We start from the raw sequence: 24,636 nt of genomic DNA on the forward strand, positions 1-24,636 counted from the left end.
CAAAAATGTTGCTGTGAAAATTTATGTAACCAGAAATGCTCACCCCAGGCTCAAAGTCAATTCCTCTTCTAGCCCCATGTGAAGAATCTAGCAGCCAGAGATCTAACAAAGCTCTGCAGCTCTAAACTGAGACATAGCATTTATAGAGATTAAAAATGCAGAAAGCTGGAAACTTGGCTTATCTGAGGAGGCTGGCTGGGGAGCAAGGTGCAGATGAATGTTTAACCTTTGAAGCAACTGTAAAAGAAAGTGTCCGTTTTAGTAAGAGCACAAAGGAGTCAGCTGCTGCAGAAGAGTTGGAGCTCCTCTGTCCCTGGGGGAAACAGGAGGATTAACAGGAGAGACAGGAGAAAAGAAGCACTGCTTGTCTTGAAAATGCCAAAGACAGCTCATGGGGAAACTGAGGCAGGGAGCTGCATGGGGGTGATTATCATTACATCTGAGTCTGCATATTTCTCATGCAAGCTCACACAAGAAGTGATTTGGCTTGGCCCCTTTACAATGCCTGATTGTGTCCCCAAAGATGGGAACCGGAAAGCCAGAGCATCCGCACAGCCGGAGCGCTGAGCCAGGGTGTGCGTAAGCTGCAAGCTGTGGGGGGAGCAGTGTGTCTCTGCCTGTCTGCAGCCCTGCACAGCTTGTCTTCAGCCCTGTCTTTGCCAAGGAGCAGGGAAGAGTGAGCCTGCGCCCAGGAAATGTACTTGGACAGCCTGGCGGAGGGACCGTGCTGCAGCTTGCGAGACAAGGGAAGACGCAGCTGCTGCGTGGCTGGCCAGCCCGGAGGCTGTCCTGCTCTGGGCACCAGCACTTCAGTGCACAACACAAATCGTTCTGTTCCAGGGACACTGCATAACTGTACATCCTCTTATACTCCCCTCCTCTCCCCTCAAAGCCAGGCTGCCTTGCTCCTTAGTCTGCATCTGGTTTTACTTCTCAGAAGGCACTGTGGAAAATAGAACCAAAAATATCTGGTTCTATCCTACCAGAAAAGCAGGTCTGAACTGTACAGTTAAGAAAATATGTTACCTTTGCTTTTGCATTGGCTCAGGAGCAGATTTTTGCATTTTCTCCATGTTGCCCCAGAGCTGCTGTTAGCCTGTTACGACACACCCAGGCCATAGGGAAGCAAAACATGTTTTTCTCCTCCTTCCTCCTCTCCGCCCCCAAAATTATGAAATATGACAATGACATTATCAACTCATAGTTTAACTGTTCCTGCACAGCAGGGAAAGAGATGTGAGGAGGGAGCAAAAATCTGAATTAGACAGAGTAGATTATGTTGCTTATCCTAAGATTTATTCAAGGATTTCTCAACTTCTCAGCCATAGAATGGTGCAGGGAACTTGTTAGACAGGCTTCAGTGTTTCTGGTTTACTTCACCGTCATCTTATTTTAAAAATAAGTGTTAACAAGTTGCTTTAAATTAACCTTCTGGTACCCACTTTTCTGGGCACATGACAGTAACCAGAACTCACATTTCTTCTGCAGGAGGAGGTTTTTGTAATAGCTTAGAGCTGGTTTTCCAGCTCTCAGATCCCCCGCTGGGCAGGATTTTTGAAACTAGCTCAGTGCATGAGAGGATAATTTTTTTCCAACTCTTTTGAAAAATCTGCCTATTAATTGTGATGCCTGAAGGGAGCTAAAGGCTTCTCAGCCACCCTTTCTGCCTGTCCCCGCCTCCCATGTGCAGAGCAGCGTTTCTCCTGCCCCAACTTTGGTTCCTTTCCTCTGCAAGCGCTGGGGGATCAGAGTCATCTGCATAAGTCCCTGAAAGCAGCTTTTGTGTCTCTTGATTAAAAACAGTAATTTTTAATATATAATCCCAGGAAACTGTTAATAAAGTGACAATTTAAGAGCTCTGAAGCCGTATCTACTGTCCATTTAAAAGATGATTTGTAACCTGCTAATTAATCATTGTGCTCCACTGGTCCTGGGCTGCTAGCTTGCTTCTCTAATGTAGTAATGACACTAAAACACTACCAGAGCATGGAGTGGCTTTTTAGGAAAAGTGGAGCTAAACATTAGGCATTATCCCTGTTCCTGCGTGCAGGACGAGTCCTGATGCAAGCAGAGTTAGGGGCAGCCAAGCAGGGTGGGAAGAAAGCTTCCAAATGTGGCATCACCAAGCCAGCAGCAGCACTGGAGGCCATGCAGCTGTATCGGTAGAGCATCTGCAAAGAGATGGGATAACTTGTTCTGCCCAGCCCTGTGCTACCAGGACTATCCTACCTAGTTCATTGGGTAGAGAAAAACAGGGCTCAATATGGCAGGGTAATATGTCCAGGACTGGGGCTGGTTTGGAAAGGAAAATTATGAAAACAGCTTTTTGTTTCTCGCATTTCCTCTTACGCACAGCCTTTGCCACAGCTGTGCACTGCCAACTGTGATGTGGTATAGGACTGACAATGTGGCACTAGCTAGAAGCACCCAGGGTAGCGAGAATGGGAGTCTTTTGTTTGTTTGCTTAACTTCTTAATGAATTTCATCGTGAATAAAAATAGAGAAAAATGTGGGATAGCAAGGATGGTCTTCAAATGTTATAATGGGATATATTTAGCAAGTGCAGGAAGGAGGGGCAAGATTTGACAGTGGCCAGGCTACAGGATGTTACTGAAAGGAAAGCGATGGGTGTGATCCCTCTCCTAGGCATTGCAAGCCTCTGTGAGGAGAGCACAAATAACCCAGAATGAGCAGGGAAACAGCTGGGCCACAAGGGGAAAAAGGCAAAAGAAAGGACTGCACTGGGATAGCGAGAGAGACTAAGAGCTAATCCTCGAATTGTGGGTCTCAGCTGAGGTCTGAATGAACAGCTACACTGATGCCCTATCAGGCAGCTGAATTATTTGGGGATGAAAATGAAGTTTCCTTGGGGATCAACAACTAATAAAAGGGTAGAAAACAGAAAGTGGCAAGAAAATGTCGGTTTCCACAGTAGAAGATTAGCAGGGGTGTGCCACTGGAACATGCGTTGCTCAACATGCTCATAAATGGTCTGGAAAAGGAGCTGAATAGAGAGATGACAGTTTGCTGATGATACTAAATCATCCAGGGCAAAGAATGTAATTTGCCAGCAAAGAGCTGCAAAAGATCTCTTGACATTGAATGCCTGCATCATAAAATTACAGATGAAATTCAATATCAATAATACAAAATAACTCACATGGAGAAAAACGCCCCTTCTTATATACAAACACACAGTGGTGAAGTCTGAGCTATGATTAGCACTCAGGAATGAAATCTTGGTGTTATTGTGACTAGTTCTCTGAAAATGTTAGCTCAATTATTTTAGGAAAAAAATAGAGGCAAAGAAAATGCAAAATTGTTAGGACGAGAACAGAGAACAAGCCAGAAACATCACTGCATTACTGAGTACATCCACAATGAGCCCACAGCTTGAATACCATGTACAGCTCTGGACCTCTTGTATTAAAAGAATATAGTAACAATAACATATATATATTTAAAGGCACAAACAAGGGCAATGAGGGCGATCAAAACCACTGGAATTCTTCCTCACCAGACATGTCTAAATAGGTCTGGACTCTTAAGCCTGAGGAAAAGATGGCTGAAAGGAGATGTGGAACAGGTCAATAAAATAATTTGGTTTCGGAAAAGTGAACAGGGATGATCTATGCACTGCTTCCTGTGACGCAAAAACATCAGATGGGTGTTACATATTCTGACCTTCTCTCTGCATTGCAGTCTTCCAGTGCCTCTTGAAGAAACTCATTGCTCTGAGGCACAGTACATGAGGTGTACTTGCCTGGTTTCATTTTTTCAAGCACTATCCCAACCAGCAAAGAGAAGCACTTGTTTAAAACACTAATCCCCAATGCAGCTTAGGAACAGCTGAAATGACAGGGCGGGCCAGACCAAGCCTCACGTGCCTCAACCAGCCCAAGCTAGCATGATGTGTGAGATGCCAATGTGCCAATGTGACCTGTCACTTCAGGCCCCATCTGCTTCTCCCAGATCCTGGGAAAAGGTTGACCAAGTGCAGATAGAAGAAAGTAGCCTGTAGAGGTGACTGTGAAACCCAAACCCTTAACTGTCTTTCAGCCACATCCTTTGAGTCACACGTTGCAAGGTGCCTGCACACTGAGAGATGGTTTCTGCCCTGGCTGTAGTAGCTGTTGTCTGGAGTTACACAGTTAATGTGGAAATAAGAAGGCATCTTCATTAGCTACGGAAGAACAGGGCCTGATCAATCTAGGAAAATTGATCGAAACAAGGAAATCTCCTGTGCTTGGCTGGACTCTGAAACATATCCAATTGGTAACAGGTATTGGAAACTGGAGTTTCAAACACACAGTTTTATATCTTTTTCTAAATTATAAGAGGAATGCAAAGGACAACAACAATTACTACAGTAAAAGCCCATTTTTAAAACGATTTCTACTAACCCCTCTGTTTCCCAGCCCTTGGAAGTGTTCTCTGTGAAAACACACTTCTCCCTGCCTCCTGTGCAAGCTGGGAGAGTGCACAGATCCTGAAAGCACCCTACAAGCTCCCCTTCTATTCTCTGTGAGCTTCTGAGAGGCTGGGAGAGGTATGCTGCAAAGCTCACTAACAGAAAGCAGAGCACTTTTTGTGTGTGTGTGTGCTAGCAAGAAGTGTGATGCTATTGCTAAATGGGTCTTGTCAGTGGCAGTCCAAGACTGCTGGTGAGCCCGACTATCTGTCCTGCCAGCAGACAGGTGATCAAGTGAAACTGATCTTTCAATCTTAAGTAATGCTGAGGGCATGCATTGCTCCTTGGTACTGTTTAGTAGCTAGAATTATACCAAGCCTCTGTGGCTCTCCTGTGGTCCCGACAGAGATCCTTTTCTTGTTCAGCCAAGGCATGAAGGCCCGAATAGCTCTATGCAATCTCTCTCCCTGCAGATGTCAGCATCCAGGAGGCCTCCTTTGCAGCCTGTTGTTGCTAGAAGAGTAACAGGGCTTTGGTTCTACCCTCTACCAGCTGAGCTTTGGATTAAGGAGGAAAAAATAAAAAATAAAATAAAAGTAAAGATTTTAAATTTACTTTGGTATCTGAGGAGGAGCAGCATGGAGTTGTTTGCATTCCCCAGGAATTATCAGGATTGGGTTCTAGCCCAAGCTGCGTGAAAGAGACCACTGTGACTATATACAGTTGAGGAAAGGTGAGATGACAGTTACGGGAGCTCCTTGGACTGAATTTAAATGACTGAGCTTAAATGAATGGCAGCAGAGTGGGACCTGAAAGTAGCAGGAGCAAGACCCAAGACACAACCTCTGCTCACTCACCAAAATCAAACCGGCCAGGCACTAGGGACATCACACTCTCCTTGCCAATCTACAATTCAAAGCATCAGATCTTCAATGGTTCATGTAGAAAGGTGTGGGCAGACCTGGCTTTAAGCTGGCGCAGCTGTAAGCCTGCTCTCACATGCACTCTTAGTCTAACCACTTTGAGATCCATACAAGCACAGCATCACCAAAAACACATAGGATTTAGGATATGTGGACTCAGCCTCAAATTTCATGTTCTACAGTAAAAGCATTTGAGATATTACCTTTCCCAGGGCTGTCCATACACGTTTAGAACACAGCTCAGGATCTAAAACCAAAATCTCTGCATTCTTCCTTTTATCTCCTAGCACAATCCCAGTCCTGATGACCCCAGAGATAAGCATTTAAACAAGCCCAGAAAGAACCAAAGTGGAGAGACTTGCCATGAACAACACAGAATTACATTTGACAGCCTAAAGGATAGCTACAGCATAGGAATGGTCAGGTCACTCTCACCATCGCATCTAGATGTCTCCCCAGTGTCTAGTGTTTGGCAGCTGCCACGTGAACCTCTGGTGAATGGATAGATAGTCACTAGTGGCTCAATTGGACAGCCAATATGACATTTATGGTATTCATTTATGGTATTCATATGGTATTATGGCTTGGTAGCCATAAGAAAGGAACTCATGGGCTTTCAGGGTCTAGGTAAACTCTGGGGAGGAGAAGAAGCTGAAGATATATGTGGGCTGTTGGCAGATGGCTGGCTGCTGTCCCAAAGAGGGTGCTGCACAGGTCTCCCAGTGCTCCTGGGTGTGTTTGGCAGCTACAGTAAGTGTTTTCTTTTGTAGTCTTCACTGGCTCTGTTTACTGCAGGCATTCTTACTTATCTTGCAAACCCTCGAATAGGAAAATATCACATGCCTCTCTCTGTGTGTGTAAAGAGGAAGGTATTTGCAAAGAGGTATTTGAAATATGCTTCAAAGTTCAGACAGCTCACTCAGTAGGCTACGGCGAGGTGCAGCAGGACTTGGGTTTAGAAGCAAATATTGCCCCGATCTGTTAACTTTTAAGTTGTGCAGTGTGTCAAGAGGACAGGGCTCTTGACTCACAATCTGCTGTATGGCTCCAAACAGAAGTCAGTAGGAGGCAGGAGTCATTTGTGAGCTTCATGCCACACATCTGGCAGTGCTTTCATCATCTCTCCTGAAACAGCACCTGGTACTTCTTATGGACCCTGTACATTTAAAAGCAAGCTAGATCTAGCTAGGAACACAGAGAAGGGAAAGGGGATTGTAGCCTTTTCCCTTTCACAGTGATAAAAGCCAGAGAGTTTTATGATGATAAACTCCATACTTTTAACATATAGTCTCTCTCAGTGTCCTGTTGCTGTCCTGTTGCTGGGCTAGCTCCTAATCTGTCCCCATGGCACTTCTCATGCCAGCAAAACTAGTGGATGCCACTGATTCTTTGCAGTCCAGTCACTCACAATGCACTTACTTTTTCCTTGTTATCCATGGTGATGGCAATTTGCATCCTTCTCCCCCGGCGGAAAGCCACCAAGTGGTCTGTCTCCTCTTCACTGAGGTCTGGCACCCTGCCTGGGCCAGGGAAGCACTCGGTGCGTTTCTCACTGACAATCCGCTTGCCCTGGAAAGAACAGGATGAGCTTAAGGACACCTCCATTAGCCTTACACAGTTCCCTTCCCATCCCTGAATTGCACAGGATTTTGGCCTGGCAGAACAGGAACATGAGCCAAGCTTCTTCGTTTATAAAGCTAGATACTTTAAGGGATATATAACATCACCTAGCCTTGTTTAACTGAGTACATACTACTAGGTAGGGTGGGATTTCCCCTCTTCAGATGTTTTGCAGCATGAACAAGATTGATATTTTTATTCCGGACAGGTAAGCCACACTGCATTTTTGTCTTTGACACAAATACAAATTTGTCCTCTCAACAAACAAAGTGTCCAAGTAAAACATGAGGCTACACTGGGGCAGAAACCTATGAGGTGAGACAGAAAGGAAATAGTGGTGTTCTCTCCACTCTTGTCTGCAAAGCAGTTACTACCCCAAAGTGTATTAACACTTGATAATTTATTATCTTCATAATCATTGTGCATCTGTATTTCTGGGATGATTTATTCAGCAGAGGAATAGTTTAGAAAACTGATATATAAACTCCTTAAACAAGGGCAGTTTACCCCCTTTCACGTATTATTTCCAGCTGTTTGTATCAGCTCATGTCTTTACTGCATGGATTTACATCTGGTTCTAATTTTGTTAATTATCTTTGTAGTCGGTTGAGCTCCAGCCAATGCCCTCAGCCATCACTTCCACAAAATGAGTACATCTTTTGTACAAAAATACATACTTTTTCTCATTTAAAAGTATCATATTTCAGTTCCATCATGTGCCTTTTTATTTTTGCCTTACAGGGAAATAAAATACTTGGTAAGTCATCTCCATCTTTATCTGCGATCTTTTTCTTTTCTATTCTATATTCTATATGATTCTTCTGATCAATTTTGTCAGGGTTCATCCCTTAGAAGCTTCCCTCCCTAAAGGACAGTACATTTTCTTCTGTTTTTCTCCCTGGACTTCCATACATACCAGAGTCTTGATTGGTCTCAGAACCTCCAAGCAAAGTTCAGTGAACCTTGGGAACTCTTTGTCGCTACGAACTTCATTTCAAAAACAAACAGCACACGCTGACCTCAGATTTGTATGGAAGTCTTGCAAGCATCAGTGAATTTGCCATGAAATATGATATCAAGATGTATTGCATTAGCCTCATCTTCACTTGGCTCTGCCAGAAGTGCAGATGTTAGCATGGAGGGAGCCTTGGTGTAGACAGCCTCCGTAAGCAAGACCTTTTTTATTGCTTGTCCAGTCATCGAGCTTCCTAAAACACAATTACCTGCTTTAGAAACCAGTGGAATATTTTCTGCATCAGACCTTCAGTCTCTTGCTCATTCTGCTTTCACATTGTGTAGTTTTGCTGTCTCAGCAGAGACTGTTCTTGAGTTGGTCTATGCGTGCAGGTTGAGGAGTGGGTCCGTGTCCTGCTGTTGGTTCTGACCGCCAGAGCCGTGTGGACACAGTGGGGATTTTTTATACATTCCCTTAACCATGTACGGCCCTGGTTTCAGGTTTCAGCTCTCACTTCTAACAAGTTTTGCTGCCCTTAGTAGGACCCTTGCTATTTCTGCTTTTCTTGAAATAACTGAAGCCACATGTTGTGTTCACAGTAAGGATCTGCTGCCAATCTGCTCAATGCCGTTCTGGTGCTTTTTGTGGTGTTCTCAATGTTTGTGTCAACGCAGTCTGCTTTGACTGCTGCCATGGACCGAGTAGATATCTGTAAGCCAACCTCAGCAATGTCAAGATCCTTTTCTTGAGAGAATGAAAGTTGATAATCAAGAGAACAGGCGATCATTTAAATACAGAGTACAACTGCCTGGGCGTCTACCATAGCCAGCCAGTCAGCTGCACTTCTACCTGAAGCACGTATGTATGCCCTGAAGGTGCCCCCATATCTAAAAACTCTGTGAGCTGTTTTAAAGGTCTTAGACTAAGTATCTGTCTCAAGAAGGATGTGATTTTAGCATCTGGGACAAAGCCAGAAAGTTCAAATCAGAAGCTAAACTGCTCTGAAATCCTCGTTTTACCTTCCCTCCATGAGTAGGGCATACTATAGTGTCCTTAACTGCACATCCCATTGTAGTCACAAGATTACCAGTGATTGCATTACTACAGCTTAATAGCTGACTGCCTGATTTTTAAAATAAAGTGAGAACCAGCTGAAGATGTGAAGACAGATAGCAACTTTGGCATCAGTGACCAGAGGATGTTGGATTTTAGGAGACTGAGAGCATTGAGGAAGGCAAGCAACAGACTAGAGGCCATGGGCTTCTGGAAAGGAGATTTTGGCTTGTTCAGAGAACTGGTATGCAGGATCCCACAGGAAGCAGTCTGAAGGGGAAAGGAGCCCAGGAGACCTGACTGGTTTTCATAGACGAGGCTTGAGAACGTAAGTAAGGACTTACTGTTGTGCAAGAAATGAGCAGGTGTGGAAGAATGCCACCTTGGCTGAGCAGGGAGCTCCTGATTACACTTAAATGTGAAAAGGGAGTCTGTGGGAGGTGAGAAGGAATAGGGTCTCAAAGAAGAATATAAGAGCAGCACCTGAGGGTGCAGGGATGGAGGTAGGAAAGCCAAAGCTCAGCTGGGATTGAAACTGGTGATTGATGTGGAGGTCAGCAAGAAGGACTTCTGTATGTATATTAGCAGCAAAGAAAGATGAAAAAAGTTGTTGGCCTGCTGTGGAATAGGGTGAGCAACTTAATGCCATGAGACATGGAAAAAAAAAAATAAGGTACTCTACGCTTTCATTGCCATGGTCTTTTACTGGCAAGATCTGCTCAACCTCTCAGACGTGCTCAGAGAATGGTCAAGAGGCAAGGGGTACAAGCTGCCACAAGGGGAAGTACGACTCAAATGAAGAGGAAAAAATCACAATAGCAGTGGTCAAACAGTTGAAAACAGGCACCCAAAGCAGCTGGGAAATACCCATCGATGGAGATTTTCAGAACGTGACTGGACTCAGCCCTGAGCAACCTGCGACAACCTTGAAGTCAGCTGTGCTTTTAGCTGGGGACAGGACTAGATGGCTTCCTGGTGTCCCATCCCACATCAGTTGTTTTATGGTTCTGTTATTGTTTTCAGGTTGTTAGCCTGCCTCAACTCTGATGGAAAACCTGTTTAGATTTTATGTGTGCAGATGTGTGCAAGCGTAGTAATTTTGCCTGTTTTCTTCAGCTTGTAGCTTTTATACAGCAAGACCTAAGTAGTACAGACCTGAATTCAGTATCAGACACAATGTTTGTAAGTACTTAGGTCATGGCTTTTAAGTGGCACCTGCTTCTCAATGACAGAATCACCCCATGTCCAGAGCTAACATAGCTCTGTTGCCAGAACTATTGGCCAATACAAACACAGGATGTTTTAAAGCTAAAAGTATATTTCAAGTCCTATTTATATTCTGTGATTCATGTATTTTATTCCTAATTTTCACTGAAACCAGAGACTGGAATTACAATGGTCAGCACAGGATTCCTGCTTGCAGTCAAAGCCATCAATGTGGCTTTTCTTTATGCTGCTGCAAATCAGTATTAATGGACGTGGGTAGACAAAAAATTAACCTTTTGAATAGACTATCTTGGTCTCATATTTCAGACCACAGAGCTGTGCTGGATAATTTGAAGCTGCAAATCTCTTCTGCCATTCTCTTTGGGTTCATAGGGCAACAACTGTGGTCGCAGGAGTATTCTCTGGTCTCATTCATGTTAGCAGTTATGCTGAGATGACCTAGTAGCTCAGAAACACAGTATTAACATGGTTGTTTTAGGAAGATACAAATGGGAAATGCTTTGTGATAAACACAGGAAAGTGCAGTTTTATTTAACTCTTCCTTTATAGACTATGTAAACGGCTACCTCTTATATAGTAGCTTGCCAAGTTAGCTAACTGAATCATGTGTCTTCCAGACATATGAACAAACATTTCCCATTGAATTGAAAAGCAAGTGAAAATAAAAAGTCTTGTTAGCTGCTCTGAAAACCTAAGCATTCCTATTTAAACTTTCTCCCACAGCTAGTGAGGATGAAGTGGAAAACGCCATTGTGTGTGCTTCACAATTCCCCTTTATAAGGGAAACTAAACAGTTTCTTATGCCTTGAGACATGGAAGAAAAGTGCTTAGCAGTTTTTCAAGGCCCCCTACACATCATGGGTCCACAACTTAACCCTAGCAATGCCAAGGCAGTCACAACAGGGAAAAAACAGCCAACCCTGGTTTTGGAATAGGTGTATGCAAGACTGTACCCCTCTTCTTTCTCTCCCCATACCAGCCTGTCCTCTTCTAAAAACCTGTTCCTCACTCATGTCTGTTAGGTGGAGGTCTCTATAAAGCAATCTGGGCAATTGCCCAAGGCAATCTGTAAGGCACTTTTCTGTGAAAAAGTCTCTTTTTTTCTTTTCCCCAGCTTCTGCCTCCCTGTCAGCAACCCTTGAGCCAAGAAGGCTGCCTACTGCCACCCAGGAACTGTGCAGCCCAAGCAATGCACTGCTGCTTCCTCAGTATGCAAACAGTCCCACAAAGGACAGCGTTCTCCAACCATAAGAGCAAAGCTCTTGGGAATCACAGGAATGACTCAAGTTAGACCCTCTGCATAAGGCTCAGTTTTCCACGACTAAATCATCTGGGGAAGAGCTGAGAGCTGCTGGTAACCTCTGAAGGTAGCCGGATCCATTGTGCCTTGCAGAATAGGCTCTGAACTGCTTGCTGTCGTGTTTCCGTGCTCTATTTCTGGCATGAATCAGAGGCTGAAAATAGGGTTTGACTTTGCCTTGGAACCACTGTATTGCTCAAGCGTGGTACTTACTTTGGTTCTGAAGCAGTACATTACTTTTTTCTTCAATTGTTATTATTCCCAGGAAATACCTTTGCTCCAGGGATAACTCTGAATTTCCTGGGGCATTCAAGGCAATACATTTTCCCTTCTGTTAAACCCTGAGCAGGCATGTGCAGTAATCCCAGGCTGTCCTGGTGAGGTTAATTAATGAACTGGTCAGTTGGGCTGCCCTGCCCTAAGCAAAGCACCAATACAAGGTGTTCAGCATCCTGGTTAATGTTTGTTTTGTTCCTTTTTTTTTTTTTTTTTAATTTTGTTTTAGTTTGTTTTGTTTGTTTTTCATGAAGAAAGCAAGTCCAGTGATGGCTTAGCAGGGTAATAGCAAGCTATTAGTCCATGACTTGTACATCAAACATTAATTCTAGGTTAAGTCACCAGCCATACCCTAGAGCTCTTTTAGGTGTTTCGGAGGCAATGACCTGTCCTTTGGACAAATAACACGGTCACAAGTAACTCCTGCCAGGGAGGCTCAGCACTGAGTGGGTATGTCTGAAAGATGGGCTAATCCCTTACTGCCTGAGAAAGTCCTTCCTGAGGAGGGACACAGGGCATGAGTAAAAACAACAGTAAAGCCACTATGTGAAAACCCAAGAACCAATGCAGAGGGACTTGCACCCAAATACAGCGAACGAGACTGAAGCTCCAAAGTGTGTTACTGGCTTTACAGGAAGGTGGCACCTTCCTAGGGACACTGTACGTTAAAAGTCACAGTAGGAAGGCTGGCACATTGTCAAAGCCATTAAACCCTGCAGTTTATGGAGCAGATGGAAGGGAAGGCCGAGAGGCTGATACAGGAAATATCTCTTTAGCAGAGCAGTGATAGCTAGACTTATATAGGAGTGGGAGACCACTGACTTTTCTATGAAATACCCTTTTCCCTCCCTCCCTATGCTACTTTTGTCTAAGATGGGTCGCCTGAAGGCACATTCTGCCTAACATGCCAGCACATCTTTTGCTCGTTTACTATTTTAAGAACATCAGAGATTTCCTAGATTGCTTGTCCCACATTGGGAAATCCTGGCCCTCTGCGGGCTAGGTCCAAAGCGAGGGATGTCAGATGAGGAAAGTGCACATGCAGAGCCAACGGGAACAGGGAGCAGGACCCAAACAGGCAGCAGCGCCTGGCAGAGCCACCTCCTTCCCTCCACAGGACCTGTCCCTGCTCACTCGCTGCCTGTGTGAGATTTGAGACTCTGGCACTAGCTATTTAGCTGCAGGCAGGCAAAGCTACACTGCTCGTGACAGCTACACCCTGGAAACAGTTCACTGAGAATCTGTAAACAGAGAAATGCCCCTCCTATGTCTGAGGCATCCCCCAGATGGCAAAGGTAGTGTTAAAAATGCCCACCTGATGGGTGTCAGGAAAAATAACATGGGGAATGAAGACACCCTGGAGTTCTGTCCAGTTTATACAACTTTCCAGCTGCCTTTCATTTGGAGCTTCTCCCTTTATAGTGATTTGTGACACTGAAGTTTTAGTGCAAATTGTTTTCTGCACAGCCCAGCTGCTCTGTTGCTTGAACCTTGCAGTGGTCATAGGAAAAACATTGTTGGGGCAAATGAAAGAGGCATATTTTGTTGTTCCAGTATCACTGAGCAAGTCTCTTTGTGGACACCTGGTAAAGCCTTGCTCACTGGGAAGCTGAGGCAAATTATCTACACTCTCTTTTAATCTTCAGCAGCCCAGAGGATGCCTTAATAGAGGAGTAGTAACAAATAAGATTGTACTTCATGTGACAGCAAATACAATTTTGTCCAAAATCCTGGTAATTTTCCCCTCGCACAGTACAGTTCCACGCTCTTCCTACTCACCCATTTGAAGAACTAAATTTAAGGTAACTAAAGGAATGTTCTGAACTGACGCCACCGGAACATTCAGCAATAAATCAGTTTTCCTCTGTCATCAACTCTGGCTGCTGGGTTGTGTTTTACACCAACACTCACGAGACCCTGGGGGGTTGCTAAGGCCTGGAAAAGCTACTTAATGCAAGCAAATTTGTATATACCATACAATAGGGAACTTAGGGGAAGTTTCCATCGAGGTCTGCATTTCCGGCAGAAAAATCTCAGAGGTCTATTAATTGGCCATGCTGAAAAACATTGGTGCAGAGTTTAAGGCAGCAATGTGCTTTAGCTGCCAGTGCTCTGCGCTAATACAAATCCCCATCTAGGATTTGAATTCTGAGCTGTAGATTACGGAAAGGGCTCCAGGCGACACAGCCTGTCTGTGAGAGGCATTCACTCTGCAAATGTAATTGCTTCAAATGAAAGTCCCCCGCATACAACTACATGGCCATGAGAAACCTTGGAGGAGACTCTTAAATATTTCACTGATAAAGTTCAGTCAGTAATGAGGGATTTCTATGTATCCCCTATTCTGAGAAGAAAAATAAAAAAGGCATTTCTTTCTTTTGTATTAGAAGGTGGTTTGGTTGTTATGGAATGTGATTTCATTTGAAAGGGATGTTCATGCTACTGGTTATGTATCTGGAACGAAGGAAATGAGAGGCCTCATTCTCTTTCTCCTGAAAAATCATTCTGAAAGCTACATTATTTCCAAAATGATTCAGTTCCTTCAAGGTAACATACAATGACTTCATAATGGTGCAGTGATTGTAGCCTACTTCTTCATGGAAAGAAAGGCTAGCTAGGTCAGGGAGAAACAGAAATGAAATGGCATTCGAGGCACAAAATTGGAAAAACATTTCCAAGCTGCCTCGGAGGGAGTAAATGGCTCTCTGCCTTTTGTTTACAGCCAAGGTTTTCAGCACTCCTGCCTCAAAGCACCAGGGTAGCAGGAAGGGTGGGGGCTCACTTCATTACCCTGGGAAATGGCTTTGGCCTGGGCCTCGCTTCACAAAAGCCCTCTCGGATTTTGTGGGCCAAGCATGTTGCCGTGCCTAAAAAGGACTCCAGGGGAGCAACATTTGCTGCCACCGTTTCCTTTTCCCAGGCTGCCCTGGCAGAAATGGGCTGACCTCGTCTGCCCCAGTGGCTTAGCGAGGCAGGGAACCGTTGGCTGAGGCTTTCTGTCTGCTTCCCAAGAACATGGTCTGCACAAAGGGTCCGTGCTCATCTTGGTGTTGTGTCTCCAGGAGTCTCACTGTTGTCTAATTAGTGTTAATCAATTAACAGATAACTCTGCTTCTTGTGTTCTTGTGGAACATATTAAACATCAAGAAAAAGTACCAGCTGCAGCAGTAACCTCCAGAGGCTCACTAACTAGAGGGCTTCCCTGAGTTCCCATACAGGTGCAGGTGCACATGCAGGTATTACATTTTTCCAGGGGAGGTGGCATTTCTGGTCCTTGTTCCTACTGATCTCAGTGGCCAAACTCACTAACTCCAGCAAGAACAGGATCATTTCCCTGGGATATACCAGAGGTAAATAAGAGCGTGAAGCTCATACAGGTGCAAATTTCCCTGGTCAAGTTGCCAACACTAACTGCCAAACTTTTATCAAATCCTTCCTGCCAAAACTTCAAAAAATCATTACATCTAGATGCACAGACTCCACGAGAGATAGGGGTAGCACCTAGGAAGGAATGTTCTGGCATGATCATTTTCAATTACTTTTTCTGTTTTGCAGAATTTTTAATTAAGTCTGAAAATACTGGGGCACATTTGCTGCCCAGCACATTGGCAGCTGCAACTGATACTCATGTCACTCTGGATTTTATTCTGCATTTAGGACTTTCTGGAATAGAGCAACAGGGAGAAATGATGCTGGTTTTACCACTAAACATCATTGCCTTCCTGGGAATAACTAAGGAGCAATGCAGCTAAATCTATCTGGGCTCTCTCTTATTTCCATCCCCTTTCCAGGCACAGCAACAGAGTTTAACACCCTGCTGCTGGCCCAACTGGTGGGCAATAAGGCATCTCCTCTCCCAGAAAGGGCTCTGCATGGGCTATGGATGGAGCTGCTGGGAGGTTTAGCAAGGCCTGGGGGCTGATTCTAGCAAATCACACATGGGGAGGAAAACACAGCGCATGGCAACTCGAGGTGTAGACTGAGGCTGTGCCGAGGGATTGAGAAATGAGAGGAAAGGAATGGGAGGGGATCTATTCCCCTCAGAGATGAGACACCCGGGGACAGGCTGAGCAGAAAGCTCAAGTGAGAGGCAGGACAGAAGCCCCTTTGTAATCTTCTTCCCTGCTCACCTTGGCTTTGTTGTCCATGGTAACAGCCAGCTGCATCCTCTTCCCCATTCTGAATGTGAACATATGATCTGCTTCCTCCTCCTCCTCCTCCTCTTCCTCACTGCCAATGCCAAATCCAGGGCTCGTAGCACAGGGACTCCATTTCTCGCTCACCACCCTTTTGTCCTGGGAAATGAAGCACTTCCATGAGCAACTCCCGGCCCCTCAGCTCATCTGGATGTTCCCCTTCCCCAAACACACCTGCCCACGAGCAGGGCAGGCCGGTTAAGGAAATGGCAAGCCCTGAGGAAGTTTTCTGTGCCCGGCGCTGTGCCGTGACATTCCTATGGAACAAGGGGATCGTTGTCTGCTCAGCAGCAAAAGCCACATTTACAGAGGGTCTGGAAAATCCTTTGCACTTACAAATCTGACATTTCAGACTAAAATGCCAGAGTTTTAGGAAACAAATGTCATCCTCCTCTCTTTCTGCAGCACTCTGAGTTAGATCAGGAAAGCCTAAGTCCTGATGGAGATTGCCTGGGAAGCCAAGTTGATGGCTCCTGTGGGTTCTGCTCACCATCGAGAGGGCTGGGCTATCTTGTCCATAGTGTTCAGTCTGGGTAATTGCATCTTTCAGGTCCTGTATGAGAGAAAAACGTGTGCAACAACGCACCTCCAGAGAAAAGCAAGGGCCAGGGCGTGGTGAAGTGAGCAATGCACTAGCCTGGATCTAAACAACCCAGGAGTGCTGACTGCGCAGGAGGAGGGTTGGTCTGGCTCAGCCTTGGACATCCCCTAGGGGTTAATGCAGGACTGGCCTGGTGATTTACCAGGTCCCACACAGCCAGGAGAGAAGGACAGGCTTTGCCAGACACAGATTTGGTGCAGCCAGGAAGGATGCCTGGGACTTGCAGCATTTGACCCAAAGCCCCAGCCAAGGGCTATTTGCTTTGCAAGTACAAAGCCTAAGGAGACCTCCAATGACACACACATGGTGATACGTCCTTCCTACACATCTGCAGCAATGTTCATACCCAGGACTCATCCAGGGCCAAATGTGCCTGTTCACATATTCATTCATCTTCCTGCCTGTTCATTCTGAACGCTGGGGTACAGGTGCTTGGGTATGGCTGGAAAAGCATGGATCAGCAAACATCAGTTTGGGCACACATCTCTGCAAAGCTTTTATATCCTTTCAGGGACCTTTAGGAGCTATGTCCCATGCCTGAAAGAGCTTTACTGTGGAGGCTGTCTCCATCAGCAATGCCTCTTGTGGAGGTCCTGCTGCAGTGAGAGCTGGCTTGTAGGCAGCACTTACGTTGTGAGCTTTGGTGATGGTAATAGTGAGTCCGTCTTGCTTGGGTCTCCTGGAAGTAACAGCCATTCCCTCCTGCTCAGCTCGCTTTTTGTCCTCTTCTATTTCCTGAAACAGATATGTCTTTATCGTCAGACTGAACTTGTCTCTCTACAGATGTTGTCCATGTTCCTGTTTAGAATTTCCCCTAAGTAGACCCACCTCCTCTTCTGATAGGGAATGGACCAACTTGTGTCCCTTCTGCATGCCCTTGGAAGGGGTGACAGCGTCTGGGACATATGGAGAGGCTGGGAGACACACCAGGCCTGCAGAAAGGGAGAGCTGTGCACAAAAGCCAGGGTCCCCATGCCAGGCTGGGGCCAGGGCATTATGTCTTGCCAGGAGAAGGTGGCTGTGATCTACCTATCCACTAGGCAGCTTCTAGAAGCCAAGTGATGGTAGTTAGATATGTAACATTTCATATGGAGTGAGAGTTCCTCTCCCTGACTGCTTGTAGCATTCAATCCTTCCTATAGCTTTCAGCAAGGTAGCATTTTGTTGCTGTCACCAGAAAAAGTCCAAAATGGCTCCTCTGGTATCAAAGGAAATAAATCTTCTAAGCAAGATCCAGTCCAAAACTCCACCGAGTCCTTCAGCTCTAGGTCTAAGACACAACAGCTCTTTGCTGGATTCAAGACTATCTGCCCAGCTGGCAAATGTTAATCAGCTCCAAAGCCAAGAGGCTTTGTGCACAGGTAAAGAGGTGGGAAAGGTGTGATAGAGACAGAGGAAGAAAGTAGGGTGAGAAGAAACGCTTCTGTAGGAATGGAGACGTCAGCAAGCCTGGTTTCCAATTTCAGGAGCTGTAGCAAAGGGCAGAGCTTGGCCCACCTGCTCCAAACAGTATCCTGTGTAATAATGTTACCTAACCAAGTTGTTCCTACCCTGCTGACTGTTTTCTTCATGCAGCGAGCTGTGAGGACTCCAAAACAGAAGTGGAGAAGATAAGAATCAAGTAGACTTACCTGGTATCTTCGTATGAGCGCTTCATTCTTCTTCCGCAAAGCCAGGATTTTCTTATCAAGTTCAACATCTTTCTGTTCTTTCTTCCTTAGCACGGCGTCATCCACTGTGGCATCCTGAAAACAAAAGCAGCAAAGCTTTTCCCACTCATCGCAACAACAGGAAACAAAGCTCATCCTTCTACTTGGATGGGGGGAAAGCTGAAGTGTCTTTCCCCCCAATTTCTCCCCTTAGACCTCCACTTAAAAGGACACTGTACCTTTTTAGTTGAATAGTTGAATTCTTCCTGACAGAATCGACCCTTTTTTTAAATTTTATTATTATTATTTTTTAACACTTGTGCTTGGCAGTGAGGTAATTAGAGCAAAACCACGATGGCCTACTTTGATGGCTGGCAGTAGGCTCCAGAGTTAACACAGCACTTAGTAAATGAGACCTCTCCCTGCCGCTGGTTCAGGTGCTGCCAGGCACACCCAGTGCCCTCCGTCTGCATTCAGCCAGCACCTTGGTTACCGCAGGGAATTGCAAAGCAGACTTCTAAATTCTAGTGACAGCAGCGTCTGGTGGAAATTAATGCTGATGGGTATCAACTCGCTGCAGCAAGCTGATCCATTTCGTCTAGCCTCTGCCTGGTGTTTACAGGAAGAGCAAGGTGGCAGGGCTGAGATCTCCGAGGCACTACAGGTTTATTTTTAAACAGTGTTTTTGTGCTCTCCTTATCAGCATGGCATCTGCGTGCCTCTCTGCTCACACGCAGCTGGGTGAGACAAAGTGAGACGAGCGAGGGGAGAAGAGAAAACCCTAGGTTTATGGGTAGGCACTGGATTTGGTTTTGCTGCCCTTGGAGCTCCAGCCAGTGGGCTACCCCCAGCCTGCCTTCCTTGCTGTTTGGTCCTGTGCAGGAAATCAGCTGTGGGAGCACTGCAGCAAATCTGCAGCTCACCTGCACCAGGAAAAAAAAAAAGAAAAAAAAAAGAAAAAAAAAAAAAAAAAAAAGAAAAAAAAAAAAAAAAAAAAAAAAAGGAGAAAGCTGGGCCCCATCTCCAACCCCAGCCTCGGAAACCTCTGAGCCCACCCCCAGTGCTCTCACCTGGGCTCCTCACCCGAGCAGCCCTTCAGGGGTGGGCACGGCACCTCTGGGGAAGCAGATTTAATAAAAATGGAGAAGTGAGGCCACAGCAGGAGGTAAAGAAGAAGACCCTTCTGGAAAGGGAGGAGAGGGGGTCTGGCTGAGTGGGGACCCTGGAGGGGCTGCTGCCAGTGGGTGGGGTGGGGAGGGCTGGTACTGCCTGAAGGGGCCAGGGCTGGGGAGCAAAAATACAGGGGCAGAGGTGCTGGGAGGGGAGGGTCCTAAGGGTCTGTTTGGTTGGGTTTATTCTTAAAGCCAGAATCCAGCATTAATAGATGGCTAATTGGCAAAGAAAACCAATTGAAATTTCTTGAATCACTAAAGCGTTTTTGCCCATGACGCATTAGTGACACATGCTTTTTGCCAAAGCCCTCCCCGTCCCTGTTGGCTTCCTAATTCCTCACAAAAATAACAAGCCCTTTAGGACAATTATCACTTTTCCCATTTTCACAGGACCTCATCACTGCAAGTATTTCTGCTGCCCTCCCTTCTCCCAGGTCCAACAGCTCCCGGCTGTGCCCATACCAAGGGCAAAACCCCCAGAGCATCCTCCACGGCTTGCTCTGTAGCATTTGAGTGCCATTTTGCAGATGAATTGTATTTCTTTCTTTCTTTCTTTCTTTTTTTTTTTAACTCTACCTGCAGCCACTGACAAAAACGTCCTCCCTAGTAATCCTGCCAGCCCCACTGGTGAAAGCCAGAGTAGCAAAGCCTGGGAAGAGCTTCTGCACAGGCCGGAGGGGTTTTTCCTTCATTAATCATGACATAGCAGGTGTGACCTCCTTCGGGGAAGGATACGTCAGGGTCTAGCCATGGCAGCTGGGGACACGGGATCTGGGTCTGACAGCCACCGTGCCCGGGGTCCAGCCTCGAGCCGTAGCCAGTGGGCTCGTGAGTCCTTTTTCCTGGGAAGGGAGGGTTTCTCCTGCATTCCTGCCTTTTGCCTGCTCCTAATTAGGTCACCAGAGGAAAAAGTGGAGCAGCGGGTATCCAGAGAAGGTGCTGTCAAACAAAGTTTTTCTTAAACTGAGCAAACACACAGTGAGAAGCACAAGGCTTGAAAGGAAAGAGTAAAACCACAAAGCTGTAGCCCAGGAGAGGGAAAGCCTTTGACTCTACTCCATGTTCCCAGCTAAGTTTGTGCACCTCATCCAGCAAGTTACAGGGCTCCAGCCTCCTGAAGCTGTGCTTGCAGTGTGCCTGTACATCAAACGAGGCTGGATGTCGGCGCTGTGAACCTGACCCTTGATTTTTTGTCTCTTACGGTGGAGTTGTTAGCATTTTACCGGGATGGGAAATGCACAGGAATATCCTGCCTGTTTGAGAGAGCAGGATTCTGGATGGGCTGGAGGAATTATTATCTTACTGTTACAAGGTTTTTGGCTACCCAGGAGATAGCCAGCAGTAAGAAGAGGGGCACGTTTGATCCACCAGGCCTTTGGTAGTGGCCGTGCTGTAGTTTTGTCCTGTATCGGTGCAGAACCTGGGCCATGCTAATGCAGCAAATAACTGTAGGTAGCACATGGGAATTCAGCCAGGGGTTAACATTGCTGCTCTTCCAACAGTGTCACGGGGCTCCTGGGAATCAGGGCTGCAAATCATCTGCTGTTGTACATGGCCAACGCTCACTTTCAAAGGAAGGGATCCAGCTGCTGAATCACTGCACATTCCTGCAATGCAAGGTATTCCTTTCAAGGGCTCTACATGAAAAAAAAAAAAAAAAAAAAAAAAAAAAGAGCTAATGACATTTCAAGCAGACCTGTACTTGATCTGGACCGTCACTTCAAAGAATAGGGTGATGGAGGGGGCAGAAATCTCCCCCCATGATGTTCTTTGGAGAGAGGGACTAAAGGTCGACAGTGTGATACCATCACGGAGCAGGAGGTGGGCTGGATGTGGATGTTGTCAGAGACCGGAGACGATAAGGGCAGGAAAACCAGTTTGCACAAGCACATCTTCAATCGTATCCCCACAGAGAGGCATTTCATCGGTGCCGATGTAGCAGCCCTTGCCAAGGGCAGCTCTGCCAGGACACAGGAACACATTCCCGTTCAGGTGGAACAATAGGGATGTTTAAGCCACTCCCCCATGTTCTTCTGTTGGACAATGGGATTTTGTCAAGGTCTACAGAGAATGAAACGCGCTTTCCCATCGCCATCCATCATCCAGGTATGTGACAGGTGAGTAGATTGTATACGTGGGTGGATACACTTTTGTGGCCATTTTGCAAGCCTGATTAAAGCTGAATTCAGTGTTTACCTGAACAGAAGCTATTCTGTGAGCTCTAAATTGGCAGGTTCGGCGTTTGCCGGGTGCTGGGGTGTTGGCTGCTTGAGGGTGGGATCAAAGTGGTGCGTGCCCTCAAACACACCCCTTTCATCTTCAAATCACTTTGAACAAAGACCGACGGAGCTGCCCGCTTGGGCAGAATTCAGAAACTCCTGCAGAGACTGTATTTGCGCTCTTCTCTGTTAGCAGGCAAAAGATAGAGAAGTCCTGCCAGGCTGTTCTGCCTCCCTGCACGTTTGTCAGCATTTTGCCTTGCCACACAGCTACTGCGGGGGGAAGGGGGTCTTTCTATTTCCAGCTGGAAACAAATCACTAAGAGGAAAGTTTTGCTGGAATTCATCACTTCACCTCCACAGTATTAATGAAGCCATCTGGGTACTTCTGCGTGACGCTTCAGTGAGTGCTGGGGAGCCATGGATGCCCCTTCCTCGCAGCCCCCGGGGCCACCAAGCATCCCATGGGGCGCAGAGGTGCCGAGCAGCATTTTGAGCCCACACAGCAGCTCACAGGGGCTCACCCATTGTGCAAGGCAGCCAAGTCAGCGTTTGCTGGCCAGCCACCGCACCAAACCGGCCGACGGCTGGGGGGACGTGTCCGCCTCTCGCCCCGGGAACGAAGCTGCCACCCCAGCCCCTGCTGAAGCTGGTGCTCAGGATGAGAAGTGGCCACGCTGTGCCCTTCCCAGAATAAAGCTCTTCCGGGGAAGCAAGGTGCCCGTATGTCACGGCGATGGGCGAGTTATAAATGGCTTTGGCAGAATGACCATGCAATGGCTTTGAATCAGAAAGCAGCCGAGCCCAGTTCCTCCTCGATAGCGAGGCAGAGCTGCAGAAGGGGAGGCCTGCTTCTATCCCAAATAAAATGTCACGGAAGGAGAAATGGAGAGCAAGCACCTTCATGCTTCGATTACATGCAGACATCTCGCTCTGCCGTGCCCCCCACCCCGGTGGCACACACACACGCGCAGTGCAGCTCATCGGGGGCTGAGGGGTGTCTCTCTCGGGGCTGTGTCTGTATGCAGCATTTTCCTGCATATCTCTCCAACCATCTGCCTCTCCAGTGAGAGCCCTCGGAGGCAGCACGGGTGGGAAAGAGCGAAGGACAGGAGGCTGGGGGGAGGGACGGGAAGAGAGGAGCGGGGGCTCAAGCTAACACTCTTCTGCACGAGCAAACGCATCCGCTCTTTTTAAGAGATATTCTCTGCCTTGACAGCTGCGGCTGAAACCCTTGCCGGGATGGGCAACATCCAGCCCTCCCCGGCTGGGTGCTCTCTGTTCCAGTCTCCCACCCACCCGGGAGCATATTGTCCTGAGCCAGCCACCGCAACCTGCGACATGCAAGCCCCAGCACCCAAAATCCGCCTCCCGCCCCCTCCCCCCCAGCACTCTCCCCCATGACGCAGCAGGCTTCATTTACTCTCTGTAGGCAAGGAAATAAAAAAATAAATAAAAAATAAATAAAAAACAACAAAGCCACAAGCACCTAAAGGCCACCCTGAGCGCAAGTCATTTTGTGGTCTTTTTAGGTGAGAGCCCCCGCTGCCCCGCGCCCCCCCGGGACCCCAAAGGCAGCACTCACAGCTCGGTGCATGTCGGACGTCGGCAGCAAAGCCCGGCGGATTCCAGCGCAGAGCTAAAAGAGGAGAGCCATCAGACGGCCTTTCTCAGCACTGGTTGCACAGCATACAAGATCATGTTTTGATTACAAAAGCCTCGCCTGGGCTCCCAGCCAAGAGCACTGGCTGCCTAATATACCAAGCGCAGACAGGGTTTTGAGTGCCTGTGTCCTCCTCTCCGATCTCACTCTCTTTTTAAAAGAAACACTCCCCCTTTTCCCCCCTCCTGACTCCTTTTAACTTCCTGATGCCACAAGCCCTCGTTCAAAGTGGAGAAAGCTAGCGAACAATGAAAAATGGGATCAGGCAAACAGCTTGACTTCGCTTCGTGGCCATTCATGGGGTCGTGTTATTTGTTATGCATGGCTAGCTGCACGCCTGGCAGGGAATTGTGAAAATATCTGGGGTCCTGAATGTCTTGTCAGTGCGAGTATGTGCATGAGCCTTCATGGGAAAACAAGTGCCAGACTTGCCTTTTTCTCTTTATTTTCATTATTCTCTGGGAATTATTTCCCTGTATTAAAAAGGCGTCTTTCGTTCAGGGAGGGGGCAGAAGCAGTCCTGTGGGCTGTATGCTGTCAGCTTGGCACTGTGAGTGGCAAAAAGCACAGTTAAGGGAGAGGGTCCCTTGGTAAGTCCCCGCTGAAACCTGCCAAATGGACCCCGTAAGAGTCACAGAGGGGCTTTCTGAAACAGGCGGCGTTTATCTGCTTTGTCTTGGGTTGCCGCACTCAAGCCCTTACCTCAGCACCATGTCCTATCCTATGTGCTATGCCCACCCTCATCCCAAACAGGTGCCATATCCTTCACCTGCTGAGAGACCCAGACCTTCCAAGAGGTGAACATGAGCTGGAAGCACACAGGGGGATATTTTGTTGCTGTCCCCCATCCCAAACTTAATGAGAGTCCTTCTCTGTCTGCATGTCGTAGCATTAAAAAAGGAGTTCCTCTGCTGCAGGCACCTATCCCCTCTAATGCTTTTGAGCAGGTCAACCACTCACAAAATCCAGAAAGCTCAACCCCAGATCAGGCATGGTTAAAGGGAAGCTTTCCAAAGACTTTGAAGAACTTTGAACCCGGCCCCTCCTCTGCACTTAACTCTAACTACTGGAGATCAGGGCTACTAAAGGAGGGGAAAGCATGGCTTAGCTAAAGTGCTTAGAGGGAAGGACTGACCCATATTAATTAGTAGTTTCTCCAATGATGAAAGGAAATTGAAGCCATTTCCCAGGCAGTGCCTCTGGATTCAGGCTTGAGGAAGGAAATGAAGACTCTCCTGTGGATGGAAACTTGGGTGAAAGAAACAAGAGCCTTGCTAGAGCCCAAGTGCCCAGCAAGAGGTTTGTGATGGAGAAGCCTGTGCAGGTGTGGAGCCATGCAAAGCCCTTCCTTGCCCTGGGAACCCACCTGAG

At 46.8% G+C, this 24,636-nt stretch overlaps 1 protein-coding gene across 1 annotated transcript in view; it reads right to left on the reverse strand.

The window, feature by feature from the left end:
* Nucleotides 1-23,439, reverse strand: part of CCDC9B (coiled-coil domain containing 9B) — a 49,033-nt gene extending 25,594 nt beyond the window's left edge. The window contains exons 1-5 of the mRNA XM_035326918.1: nucleotides 23,188-23,439; nucleotides 18,194-18,307; nucleotides 17,193-17,297; nucleotides 15,896-16,060; nucleotides 6,754-6,903 (exon numbers count right to left, since the gene is read on the reverse strand). Coding sequence (XP_035182809.1) covers nucleotides 6,754-6,903; nucleotides 15,896-16,060; nucleotides 17,193-17,297; nucleotides 18,194-18,307; nucleotides 23,188-23,199 — 546 coding nt within the window. The 5' untranslated portion in view covers nucleotides 23,200-23,439. The remainder of the gene's footprint in view (nucleotides 1-6,753; nucleotides 6,904-15,895; nucleotides 16,061-17,192; nucleotides 17,298-18,193; nucleotides 18,308-23,187) is intronic.
* Between the last annotated feature and the right edge of the window lie 1,197 nt (nucleotides 23,440-24,636).

This window comes from Oxyura jamaicensis, chromosome 5, assembly GCF_011077185.1.
Source record: "Oxyura jamaicensis isolate SHBP4307 breed ruddy duck chromosome 5, BPBGC_Ojam_1.0, whole genome shotgun sequence".
NCBI lineage: Eukaryota > Metazoa > Chordata > Aves > Anseriformes > Anatidae > Oxyura > Oxyura jamaicensis.